Here is a 13,790-nt window from a genome sequence, read left to right as displayed (position 1 = left end):
AGTGATGTGATCCTGGGGTCATATTGTTTAACCCGCTCGTAACATGACGGTGTGCACTGTGCTGTTATAATTACATAACGTCATGGATGTGACGTTGCACTGCATGCCACTATTACTATTACTATATACCTACTATAGCTGCCCCAGTATGTTGCATAAACACCCCCACTAGTATAATGTACATACACCGTGACCTAATTAGTTAAATTATGTATGACATACTGTACAAGGCTAGCTCTCGGTGAGCAAAAATATTCCGCCAAATTGTCAGTTAAACTTAAAAAATTGCAGAAATCAACAGTTATTTTCAAAAAATTGTCAGTTATAAGATAAAATTATTTCGCCAAATAAAAATAAAATTTGCCATCTGCTTTCAAAATTCGAATTTGGTGAGTGCCAGAGCTAGCCCTGACATATTTATATTTTAAAGATGTACTCGTGTTATAAGTGAGGAATTTACCACAAAAAATAGCAATGTGGGTCTTTTCCATCTGGACAATTTCGCTGACCAACGGTCGGTAAGTACTGTGTCTAAAACACACACAGTATCCTAACTCTGATGCCATATACACCGGCGTCGTGGTTAGGCCATCGGTCATTTGCATGTTTTCACATGATGTGTGGCTTATAAGTTATAACCAGTTTACCGGCATCGTGGCAGGCCATCGGTCTACAGGCTGGTAGGTACTGGGTTCGGATCCCAGTCGAGGCATGATATTTTTAATCCAGCTACCGACTCCAAACCCTGAGTGAGTGCTCCGCAAGGCTCAGTGGGTAGGTGTAAACCACTTGCACCGACCAGTGATCCATAACTGGTTCAACAAAGGCCATGGTTTGTGCTATCCTGCCTGTGGGAAGCGCAAATAAAAAATCCCTTGCTGCTAATCGGAAAGAGTAGCCCATGAAGTGGCGACAGCGGGTTTCCTCTCGGGATCTGTGTGGTCCTTAACCATATGTCTGACGCCATATAACCGTAAATAAAATGTGTTGAGTGCGTCGTTAAATAAAACATTTCTTTCTTTCTGATGCCATATACCGTTAGTTGGATCATGTTTTAGTGCACTTACGAGATTAAACTTATATGTCAATGACTAGTACAAACACAACAAGAAGGAACCCGATACCCCTATTTGAAGGTAGGTCACAATTTTTCTTTAGCATTTGTACTTGTCAACATCCTGTTAGTTTTGTACAATGAGTGATCTAAAACGTGATCCAACTAATGATCTGTGGTATCCGATTTAGGAAGCTGTGTATTTTAGACACAGATCAGACCTACTTACCAACCCTTTGGTCGGCGAAATTGACAGTTTTAACATAAAACAGGTTACAGGCCTAGAAATCACCCCGACTATGAAATATACACCAAGGCCATAGGTATTAGCTAGGATTTTTGTTCTGGGGTGGGGTGGGAGCAGGGCAGATGATAAAGAAATTAGATGATAATAACGTTCCATATTATAATATAACAACGTAAATAAAGTAACACTGCTTCATGATGTCATAATACGGCTGTCCACGGCGTCATTCGAGTACAAACACGAACAGGTTAATGTCACTTAAAATTAATAATGCAATATATTTGCCATAATATTTATTCCATTTCATTTCAACTTAAAGTTTCGTGCTTATATCCAATTAAATTTCAAGCACGCTGTCATACACACGCACCTCACCTTTCTGGGCTGTCTGTCCAAGACAGTGACTCGAGTGCCATATTCCAACTTTTGATAATAAATATTGTGAGTGACAGCTTAAATCCTGACTATGTACAGCTGTGACCATTAAAGTGTATGAGATGGGGGAACGGGGGTGGGGTGCGGGGGGTCAACTGCCCCCCTAGTGCTCGAGCAAGTCCTAGAATTCAGGCTAAAAAACGACATATATTCGGGCAAAATGAGCTGGCTTGAAACCTTTTCACCATGTATTTCCATAATTCTACCCACAGTATTAGTTGTAATCGATGTAACAATGAGTAGTTATACATTTAAAACCCTATATAGCTGTATAATTTTATGCGTATGCAGCCATTTTCATTTAATTCGGGCAAAAATCAGCCTCCCCTCACCCCCGTCCCTCTTACAAAAACATTGGAAGCCTGTACGCTCATGGCTGTGACACAACAGGTATTGCTAAGTCAAAAGCCCTTTGATCTAGGCTGACTGCAATTCATGTTCATATATATAGTAATCAATAATTGGTGCATGCGTTTTCAGATGTTGTTTATATCTTCTTGATACTTAACCACAACTGGACAAAGGCCATGGTATGTGCTTTCCTGTCTGTCGGAAAGGGCATATAAAAGATCCCTTGCTGCATTAGGAAAAATGTAGCGGATTTCCTCTGATGACTATAATTACCAAATGTTTGTCATCCAATAGCTGATGATTAATTAATCAATTGCTCTAGTGGTGTCATTAAACAAAACAAACTTCTTCTTCTTGATGCTTAAAGGTGCAACCCTTAGTTTCAACCTGTGAAAATGGAAATTAAATTTAGTTGATCTACAAACCTGCAATTCTTTTGGATATAAAGTTATATAACAGAAAGAAAGAAATGTTTTATATAACAACACACTTTATTTACGGTTATATGGCGTCGGACATATGGTTAAGGACCACACAGATTTTGAGAGGAAACCCGCTGTCGCCACATAGGCTACTCTTTTATGACAGGCAGCAAAGGATCTTTTATTTGCGCTTCCCACAGGCAGGATAGCACAAATCATGGCCTTTGTCGAACCAGTTATGGATCACTGGTCGGTGCAAGTGGTTTACACCTACCCATTGAGCCTTGCAGAGCACTCACTCAGGGTTTGGAGTCTGTATCTGGATTAAAAAAACCCATGCCTCGACTGGGATCCAAACCCAGTACCTACCAGCCTGTAAACCGATGGCTAACCACGACTCCACCGAGGCCAGTTTATATAACAGATAGATTTAACTGCAACATTTGACAAAAAAAATTCACTAGCCGTCGGGCATGGCAATAGTAGTTATTTACTAGCCCCACCTTAAATATCACTAGCCATGGGAGTGGGGCTACCATAATCTAGAAGCCCTGGGGATGTGAGAGCTACGCGGAAATGCGTAAATGTGCTTTTCCATTTCGTCTAAAAAAACCCAAAAACATGATGTTCAATACTGTTGACAACACATGATTCATTTGCATGTTTTCACATGATGTGTGGCTTATAAGTTATAACCAGTTTAGATTTGTTAGCATTGAATGCAATTTTTGGCAGTTCCAGGGGTTGCAAACAACAATTTTCCTTCAGGGGCCCTTGAGTGGCCCCTGGACCCCGGCCGCAGTAAGCTTTTTTGTTCCAGCCCCTCTCACATCCCTGAATCTTAAAATTTAGCGAAATCAAATAGGTGACATATTAGAGGCATAGACTTTAGCGAGGGCATCATACATGTATCTAAAACGAAAAAAACATTTATATAAGCTTAAGTTGTAGGATGAGCTGAAATAACGTTTTTGACGAATCTTGACGTTATGCAGCTTTAATTACAGATATCTTGAATTTAGTCGAAAATTGCAGTAATTACGTGCATGCTAACTAACTATTGTTTGCTATCCTTTTGGTTTAATAAGTAGCATATATATATATATATATATATACATGTATATAACCATTGCAGTGTTCGAGATTAACGGTATCCCGATATCCCGGGGATACCAGAATTTAATTTTGGATACCAGACTTTAAGAATCCAGTATCCCACCGGGATGCCATATAATACTAAATTCTCAGGTGGGATACCAGATTTTGAAATGTTAATATCCAACTGGGATACTGCCTCAAAATTTTAATCTCGAACACTGCATTGTTGTGTCTTCAGTTAATAACAGACAAAACAATCGTACAAAAGATTTTCGGAACAGTCTGTTGTAAATCTTTAAGTTTATAGCGCCATAAAATAGTGTCTTGTGTGGCCTTGTTAATTTTGCTAACATTTTATGTTGTGAACATTTCCTAATTTACAGTAATTACAGAAATTTTACCTCATTCATTTATCCCACTCTGTAGTAAAGAAAGGGCGGGACGTAGCCCAGTGGTAAAGCGTTCGCTTGATGCGCAGTCAGTCTAGGATCGATCCCCATCGGTGGACCCATTGTGCTATTTCTCGTTCCAGCCAGCGCTCCACAACTGGTGTAACAAAGGCCGTGGTATGTACTATCCTGTTTGTGGGATGGTGCATATAAAAGATCCCGTGCTGCTAATCGTAAAGAGTAGCCCATGAAGTGGCGACAGCGGGTTTCCTCTCCCAATATCTGTGTGGTCCTTATAACCACATGTCTGATGCCATATAACCGTAAATAAAATGTGTTGAGTGCATTGTTAAATAAAACATTTCCATTCCTTTCTTGTAGTAAAGAAAGGGCATGGTGAATGTCACCTACATTGCGATCTGTATACATGTACAAATAAGTTATAGTTCCATGGCTAACCTTTAAACCAAGTTAATCAAATCTCTTTTGTATTAAATGTGATACTTGTGGTGTTAATATATGTTTATTTTAATATTTTAACAGACTAGATGTGTTCGCTTTTCTTTATCTTCAGTGCAAACAAACAATCACACTTGTGTGCACATAACCAAAAAACAAACAACCTTGAAAATAATTTTTATTACCTGACATAATATTGGGGTATGGGCAAACTGACATACAGGGGGCGAACTGTTCTAGCTTGGGGGCGAAACGTCTGGTACCCAATAATAAATAACAATTATCATATACATGTACATGCACAGGGGTGCAAAAATAGAAAATGTTTGTCTAGCCCGATGGACCAGAACCAACTAAACTTCACTAGCCCACCAGAATTTCTACTAGTCCGCTAGTCTATAGAACTATACATTATTAACAATATTATAATATAGTGTCTTCACTTCAAATGAAACATATAGATATATTCATAAAACATTATTAATAACACTTGGTAAGTGATCAACATCACGTGGCAAATGAAACCAAAAAGACAGATAGACCGTTGCATGGGCTGGTGGTGTAGCTGCATTTTTTAAATCGTCCGTAAATGTTTTTACTCCCATCTGGCGAGCGGGTGAGTACTTTGCAGCGCTGTACATGCTTGTTCAGTATTGTTTGTGGGATGGTGCATATAAAAGATCCCTTGCTGCTAATCGAAAAGAGTAGCCCATGAAGTGGTGACAGCGGGTTTCCTCTCTCAATATCTGTGTGGTCCTTAACCATATGTCTGATGCCATATAACCTTAAAATAGAATGTGTTGATTGCGTCGTTAAATAAAACATTTCCTTCCTTCCTTCCGTTATGAAAGTTAAAAGTTTGTTTTGTTTAACGACACAACTCTCTCTCTCTATGTGGTCCTTAACCATATATCTGATGCCATATAACCGTAAATAAAATGTATTAAGTGCGTCGTTAAATAAAACATTTCCTTCCTTCCTTCACTAGCCATTGAGCATAGTAGTTAGTTACTAGCCGAACATTGAGTATCACTAGCCATTGAGCATAGTAGTTAGTTACTAGCCGAACATTGAGTATCACTAGCCATTGAGCATAGTAGTTAGTTACTAGCCGAACATTGAGTATCACTAGCCATTGAGCATAGTATTTAGTTACTAGCCGAACATTGAGTATCACTAGCCATTGAGCATAGTAGTTAGTTATACTAGCCGAACATTGAGTATCACTAGCCATTGAGCATAGTATTTAGTTACTAGCCGAACATTGAGTATCACTAGCCATTGAGCATAGTAGTTAGTTATACTAGCCGAACATTGAGTATCACTAGCCATTGAGCATAGTAGTTAGTTACTAGCCGAACACTGAGTATCACTAGCCATTGAGCATAGTAGTTACTAGCCGAACACTGAGTATCACTAGCCATTGAGCATAGTAGTTAGTTACTAGCCGAACACTGAGTATCACTAGCCATGCATGGGAGTTGGGCTACCATAATCTGGAACCCCTGGATATATCAATGGTGGTGCACCCTAAACCTAAGGACAATCTCGGTACCTGACTCGATATTGAAATTATCTGGATTTTTTTTTCGGAATCCTAGTGTTTTTTGCTAGCTTGTTTTAGCATGGTGCAGCACCAGGCCTCAGTAGTCTAACTAATTGTTCTTTTTCTTTAATGAAAAAAACTGCCCTGAAAATAGTGAAAATGCCTGAAAAGTGTCTAGATAGTCTACCATGCCTCACTTTGTACCCGCCCAAAGATGGCAAATGACAAATGCTTCTACATTCCCCTTAAGGAGCGGATTAAGAAATCTTTTTTGGTGGGAACTAAGGGGGACGGGTACATAGACCAACTCGTGAAAAGGGCAACCAAAAAACCCCAACCCAACTCAGAAACAAAAGTGGCACTTTATTATATGTAAGGGGAATGGGTCCCTTGTCCTCCACCCCACCCCCATATCTACCTCAGCTCCTTTTATCAGACAGACAGACAGACAGACAGACAGACACACACACACACACAGACATATTATCCATTTCGCCTTTTTTTCCCCTCAGACCATGAAGAAGAAATTCTTTGTCCTGCGTTCTACGAGCAGCAGCGGGCCGGCGCGCCTGGAGTACTACGACAGCGAGAAGAAGTTCCGCAACGGCCAGGCGCCGAAACGCAGCATCCACATCCACACGTGCTTCAACATCAACAAGAAGTCGGACAGTAAGCACAGTTTCGCGATTGCGCTCTACACGAAGGACGACTGTTTCTCCATGCTCGCCGAGAACCAGGACGAAGAGGACAGCTGGCTGGAGCTGTTACTGAAATATCAGTACGAGTACTCACAGGAGCAGGACAAATACGAACATTATGGTGAGACTTTTTAATTTATCGATCTATGGTTTTTGAAAATTATAGCAGAGTGGAAAATCGCACACCTCAATATGCTAAGGCGAGTGAAAAATCACTCTCCAAAATAAATAAAAATAGGCAGAGTAGCACCGATTGGATTTTGACTGGTACGTCTACAATTTTTTTTATTAAACCAGTATTTCCCAATTTGTCCAACAAAGAGAAATACCAGTTAAACGACTGCATGGAAGCCACTGCCATGTTTTTAATTTTTATTGTTTTAATAAAAGGACCTTCCAATCAGCTACATGTAAATGAGCTATAAAAACTGTTGATTTTTGTAAACAGTGGAAATAAATATACCCATCTATTTTACGTGCGCCATTTATTGAGTGTAACGTGCGCTGTTTTTCACACTGCACACCTTAAAAAGCAAGGTTTTATTTATGTTGTAATTAAAATATCAGTACTACATGTACGTACTCACAGGAGCAGGACAAATATGAACATTATTTTGAGATTTTAAAATTTATTTATTTTGTAATTAAAATACCAGTATGTGTATTGTTTGTCTGTGTGTCTGTCTGTCTGTCTGTCTAATAAAAGGAGCTTAGGTAGATCTGGGGTGGAGGACAAGGGACCCATTCCCCCTACATATAATCAAGTGCCACTTGTTTTTTTGGTTTTGGGTGGGTGGGGGGTTTGCCCTTTTCACGAGTTGGTCTATGTGCCCTTTTCCCCTTAGTTCCCACAAATAAAGATTTCTTAATCCTCTCCTTAAGGGGAATGTAGAAGTATCTTTGGGCAGGTACAAAGTGAGTGTGTTAAACTGCTCCTTTCATGAAAGAGGCCTGAAAGAGGTTGGATTGACCTTTATGAGTTAAAAATAAAAATGTCCTGAGGTGTCGTTAAACATGAGCTAATCTTTGGTTTACAGAGCATGTATGGCAAGTGACTATCCAACCGAAAGGTCTAGGTGTCTCGAAGAACATCCGAGGAAACTACCGACTGTGTCTGTCTAGCCAGTGTATCAGCGTTGTTAAAGTGAACTGCGACAAACCACTGTATAAATTCCAGGTAAGCATGGTTCGAAATTAACTGCCGACTGTGTCTGTCTAGCCAGTGTATCAGCATTGTTAAAGTGAACTGCGACAAACCACTGTATAAATTCCAGGTAAGCAGGTCTCGAAATTAACTGCTGACTGTCTGTCTAGCTAGTGTATCAGCATTGATAAAGTGAACTGCGACAAACCGCTGTATAAATTCCAGGTAAGCAGGATTCGAAATTAACTACCGTGCCTATAAATCCAGTGTATCAGCATTGTTAAAGTGAACTTTACCACTAATTGGAGGTAAGCAGGGTTCGACAAAAACCCACGTTGAGTGGGTACAGTTTAAAGTAACTTTGTTAAATTCCAGCAGGGTTCAATTAACTACCCATGTTGTCTAGCCAGTGTAAAAACATGATAAAGTGAACTGCGACAAACCACTATATAAATTCGGTAAGTATTCAAAATTTTCGACTGTCTTTTTTTAGTAATTTTTATTATTTTAGACTGCGGCTAATGGTGATTAAATTAGGTAAGCAGGGTTCAAAAAACTGTTGCGTTTACTTACTAGGGCATTTGTGGCGACAGCTGTCCAGTATTTATGTAAGCCATTATTCCCGATAACATGGTTTTCTGACCAGAATTTTTTTGACCTGCCCGAACTAAGATTCATAGGGCAATATTTGGTAATTTTCGTTGTTGGTATAAACGATCAAATTTATAGCCCAAATTAGCTGTCACAATCGGGCTATCGATCCCTGAAAATGCCCCGCGGCTAGTGGCCGCCATTGTTGTCAAGCGAAAATACTTACCGAAAACCACTTTTTGAACTCAAAATTTCAAGGTATTTTCAATTGAAAAAATCTAAACAAACGCCACCATTTTGAAAAAAAAATCCTTTTTTCTTTAATGCAGTAACATTTCCGTTTCCGTTACAGTGCAGTTTCCTTTGTGCAAGTTTCGGGGATTGAATAAAGTCTAATGACATGCGTGTATACAGGTTACACATATCGACTGTTAACGTGACGTTTCGGGCGAGATATCTCGCCTGCAGTAGTCAGAAGGTTAAAGTGACCTGCGACAAACCACTATAAATTTCAGGTAAGCAGGGTTCGAAATTAACTGCCAACTGTGTTTGTCAAGCCAGTATAAAGTGAACTTCATCAAACCAAATGCTGTATAAAGTTCCAGGCAAGCAGGCCTCGAAATTACTGACTAGATAGCCATTGGACTTAAGGCTAGTTGGTAGTAGTACTGGATTCACATTCTGGTTCCAGTTACCACCCAGAATGACTTTTATGAATAGATGGGTGTAAGCTAAGCCACTACACTGAACTCTCTCTCACTACCTACAAACAACCAACCATTAGCTACCGTCTTGGATAGATGGTCCAGGTAACTGAGGTTTATGCCCAGGACAGCGTGGTTGAACCGTATTTCGTTATAAACCTAAATGAAAAGAAATGGTTCAAAACAAGTTTTATGGCAAACAAACAGTACATTGCAACCCCTGTAATTGCCAACAACAATCAGCAATGCCGTGGAGTTTTTAGTTCTCTTCAAAACAAGTTTTATGGCAAACAAACAGTACATTGCAACCCCTGTAATTGCCAACAACAATCGGCAATGCCGTGGAGTTTTTAGTTCTCTTCAAAACAAGTTTTATGGCAAACAAACAGTACATTGCAACCCCTGTAATTGCCAACAACAATCGGCAATGCCGTGGAGTTTTTAGTTCTCTACAGCACTTTTTTGCTGTGGACTGTATTCATGTTACTACTAATCAAAAACAGTAGCCCATGGTGTGGTGATAGCTGTTTTCTCTAATTATCTCTTTACCGGCCTCGGTGGCGTCGTGGTTAGGCCATCGGTCAACATGCTTGTAGGTACTGGGTTTCGGATCCCAGTCGAGGCATGGGATTTTTAATCCAGATACGGACTCCAAACCCTGAGTGAGTGCTCCGCAAGGCTCAATGGGTAGGTGTAAACCACTTGCACCGACCAGTGATCCATAACTGGTTCAACAAAGGCCATGGTTTGTGCTATCCTGCCTGTGGGAATCGCAAATAAAAGATCCCTTGCTGCTAATCGGAAAGAGTAGCCCATGAAGTGGCGACAGCGGGTTTTCTCTCAAAATCTATGTGGTCCATAACCATAAGTCTGACGCCATATAACCGTAAATAAAATGTGTTGAGTGCATCGTTAAATAAAACATTTCTTTCTTTCTTTCTCTAATTATCTCTGTAGTTCTTAACTGTATATCTAACACCATACATGTATATAAGTATTAACATTAATTAATTAATCTGTTGAGAACATCAGTAAAACATTTCTTTATTTTTGGTTTTAAATTGTAAAATTATAAAACTGTATTTGAGACCACTGCAGCTTTAAAGCGTTATATTTTGTGACAGCTTGCGACAGTGAGGTCTCTCGCACACAGTGACTGCTTGTTCCGGATGGAGGTGGGGAACTGGGCGCCCACTGGACGGGGCGAGCTGTGGATGAATGTTGAAGATGCCGTGATCGCCAAGAACATGCACGAAGCCATTCTCAAGTATGTGATTATGTGACACATTCCGGTCAAGGGCCTGTTGTAACTTTGTAGTAATCATTAATTCTTTCCATTCCATTCTCAGCTGCAGTCAAGATGTGCAAAACTAACTTAAAAACCTATTCTCGACTGCAGTCACAGCTGTCAACATTCACAGGAGTTATCGATCTTGATTCTGTCAGACCTCGAACTTATCGATGGCACCATGGGCAATTACTGTCGTTGAGATATAAATTGCCGTAGGTAGAGAGGATCACAGATGGTACTTTTGCGCATTGGTAAAGCTACTCAACAATGAAGAAATGTATACACCTGGTGTAATATCTGCCAATATTTAGCATTTGCACATTTCAAATGTCTTTCAGTCTTGTTTTTTTGCTGCAAATGTCACTTGAAATTTTTTTTTAACTTAGGCAAGCTCACCATTTACCATCGGTGGTCCAGTTCACCTATGGCAATTCTTTTAAACATTGCCGTGGGTGACAAATTCTTAAGTTTGAGCCCTGTTCTGTGAATGCACCAATATAGTAGAATAATGATCGAGCACATCCAGTGTATTTTATTGACTGATAGTTGGATGTAAATTGTTATCGCTGTATCGAAAAGAAAACAAAAACAGTGAAATTTGTGTAAACTTTATTGATGATGTAACTTCCACATGGGTTCGATTTCTTGTTATTTGTAAAATATTTCATTTAAAACATTATTATTTAATGAAAATTGAAGATTTTTAAAGGATATATTCACCAAAAGTAATTGATATTAATTCAGACTTTAATGGGATTATTCATCGTCGATTGAAAATGAAAATAAACATTGTGAAAGCAGTGTTCTCGCTGGGTGAAAATTAAAGGAGGACGGCCGCGCAGCACCACACCCTTCAAAAAAAAAAAAAACGAAAGAAAAAAAAGGGTGGGTGGGGGAGCTTGGTGGTTACCATGTTGTTGTGTGTTGATAGATTTTGTGGAAAGACTTGCTCCTTATTTTGATTACAAAAAGTGTATACGAAATACAAGCAGACTCGTCTTTTAATTGAACCGAAGATGTTATCGGTCTGATATTCACTGGCAGTTCTGGTTTTGCTGAACCGATAAAAGTTTTAATATTATTATTTTAATAAAGATTTCAAGATATACGAAAAACAAAAAGCGGTGATAATGCCCCCAAAATGAAAAGTTTACAATATGTTATAAGAACTGCTGAATAAACAGAATGACAGAAAGTAAAAATCATCAGTTACAATCAATTATATCTGTAACTGAGGACAAAATATCAGACGACAGTTAGTGGAAAAAAAAGATAGAGTGACTGTTCTGATCACGTGACAAATTTGGTGCCAAATAAGTGGGGGGGTTTTCAGTCGGAGATTGCCGAATCCATAACAAATAAAAATGTTTCCATTGCTCAAATAAAATATAACTTTTATTGTTGTATTAAATATACAAATGGATACAGGTATGGGACAAAATAGAGGCTGTTAAAAATACTATTAAATTACGTTACGGTAACTGTCGTAAATGTTTCGTCAGTTGCTTTTTCGTACACAACGCAGCTTGTTTCCTTTGATGTCCAGTGTGCAGATTGATCGGTTTTTTATGTGTGGAAAAAAGTGTGCATTTGGAAATAGCGGAGATAGGTGTTGGAAAATATAGTAGGGTGCTGGAAAATATAGTAGGGTGCTGGAAAATAAAGAGGGGCGCAGAAAAATAAAGGAGGGCGGAGAACGTGAAAGGAGGGCGGCAAAATGCAATAGCAGGGCGGGCCGCCCCGCTTAAATGGAGCAGCGAGAACACTGGTGAAAGCATCATAAACAATGACATCAAGGACTGATCAAAGTGTTTCAAAATATTCTATTTTAAAAATGTGAATTAGGTTCTTTTGTAAATTTTATTTGGTTAATTAGTCTCACTAATGTGTCCCCTAAAATATTACACACATTTAAACTTGTGTTATGTTAGATGTTTCCTTACAATTTGATGTTGAAAAGTGTAGGTTAAAAATGACAAATTTCACCTTGTAAAGCTGGATGCATAAGAGTTACTGTAAGCACAGTGTCTTGCCGTTTAGAACTGAGTTTCTGACATATGTTGGAAGATAACAGCAACTGTGGTGGGGTGGGTGGGAGTCCAGCTATATATTGGACTTTGCTGTGAAAACATTTGATGGGAGTGATTAATTACAGCCGTAACTTAGGTTATGGAGAGATAATCAGTCCTTCATGTTTAAAAATATCAGGCAAGTGATAAATCACACTACTCACAAGCTCCAGGTGAGTGATAAATCACTCTCCTTACAAGCTCCAGGCAAGTGATAAATCACTCTCCTCACAAGCTCCAGGCAAGCGATAAATCACTCTCCACGCAACTCATAAGCTACAGGCAAGTGATAAATCACTCTCCTGACAAGCTCCAGGCAAGTGATAAATCACTCTCCTCACGACTCACAAGCTCCAGGCAAGTGATAAATCACTCTCCTCACGACTCACAAGCTCCAGGAAAGTGATAAATCACTCTGCTGACAAGCTCCAGGCAAGTGATAAATCACTCTCCTCACAACTCACAAGCTCCAGGCAAGTGATAAATCACTCTCCTCACAACTCACAAGCTCCAGGCAAGTGATAAATCACTCTCCTCACAACTCACAAGCTCCAGGCAAGTGATAAATCACTCAACTCACAAGCTCCAGGCAAGTGATAAATCACTCTCCTCACAAGCTCCAGGCAAGTAATAAATCACTCTCCTCACAAGCTCCAGGCGAGTGACAAATTACTCTCCTCACTCTCCTCACAAGCTCCAGGTGAGTGACAAATCACTCTCCTCACAAGCTCCAGGCAAGTGACGAATCACTCTCCTCACAAGCTCCAGGCAAGTGACGAATCACTCTCCTCACAAGCTCCAGACGAGTGACAAATTACTCTCCTCACTCTCCTCACAAGCTCCAGGTGAGTGACAAATCACTCTCCTCACAAGCTCCAGGCAAGTGACGAATCACTCTCCTCACAAGCTCCAGGCAAGTGACGAATCACTCTCCTCACAAGCTCCAGACGAGTGACAAATTACTCTCCTCGCAAGCTCCAGGCGAGTGATCAAGCCCTCTCCTCGCAAGGATCTATGTAATTCTTTATTTACCTTTAGCTGCATGAAAGCTGCGGTCGACTTTGAAGGATTGGATGAGCTGGACAGACCAGACCATGGAACAATGGAGAGAAACCGGTCCGGGAGCATGACCCATGGCGACTGGCAGACGAGCGTGCCACGCAGAAACACCTTCAGCGACAGCAGAACCCACAGGTATGATTAGGGGACAGGCCATGAAGTATATATGATGCATGTTCAGCAGGCATACGTGTTTTAACCTTCTGACTACTAGATTAAGTTTTGACAAAAGC

At 39.9% G+C, this 13,790-nt stretch overlaps 1 protein-coding gene across 2 annotated transcripts in view; it reads left to right on the top strand.

The window, feature by feature from the left end:
- The window catches only part of LOC121377759, a 40,242-nt gene that overhangs the window by 4,699 nt on the left and 21,753 nt on the right, over positions 1 to 13,790 (top strand). For both annotated transcript variants that reach the window (XM_041505848.1, XM_041505847.1), the window contains exons 2-5: positions 6,514 to 6,820; positions 7,737 to 7,876; positions 10,263 to 10,405; positions 13,537 to 13,692. In XM_041505848.1, the coding sequence (XP_041361782.1) occupies positions 6,514 to 6,820; positions 7,737 to 7,876; positions 10,263 to 10,405; positions 13,537 to 13,692 (746 nt within the window). The remainder of the gene's footprint in view (positions 1 to 6,513; positions 6,821 to 7,736; positions 7,877 to 10,262; positions 10,406 to 13,536; positions 13,693 to 13,790) is intronic.

This window comes from Gigantopelta aegis, chromosome 7, assembly GCF_016097555.1.
Source record: "Gigantopelta aegis isolate Gae_Host chromosome 7, Gae_host_genome, whole genome shotgun sequence".
Taxonomy (NCBI): Eukaryota; Metazoa; Mollusca; class Gastropoda; order Neomphalida; family Peltospiridae; genus Gigantopelta; species Gigantopelta aegis.
This window is presented reverse-complemented; position numbering and strand designations above follow the sequence as displayed.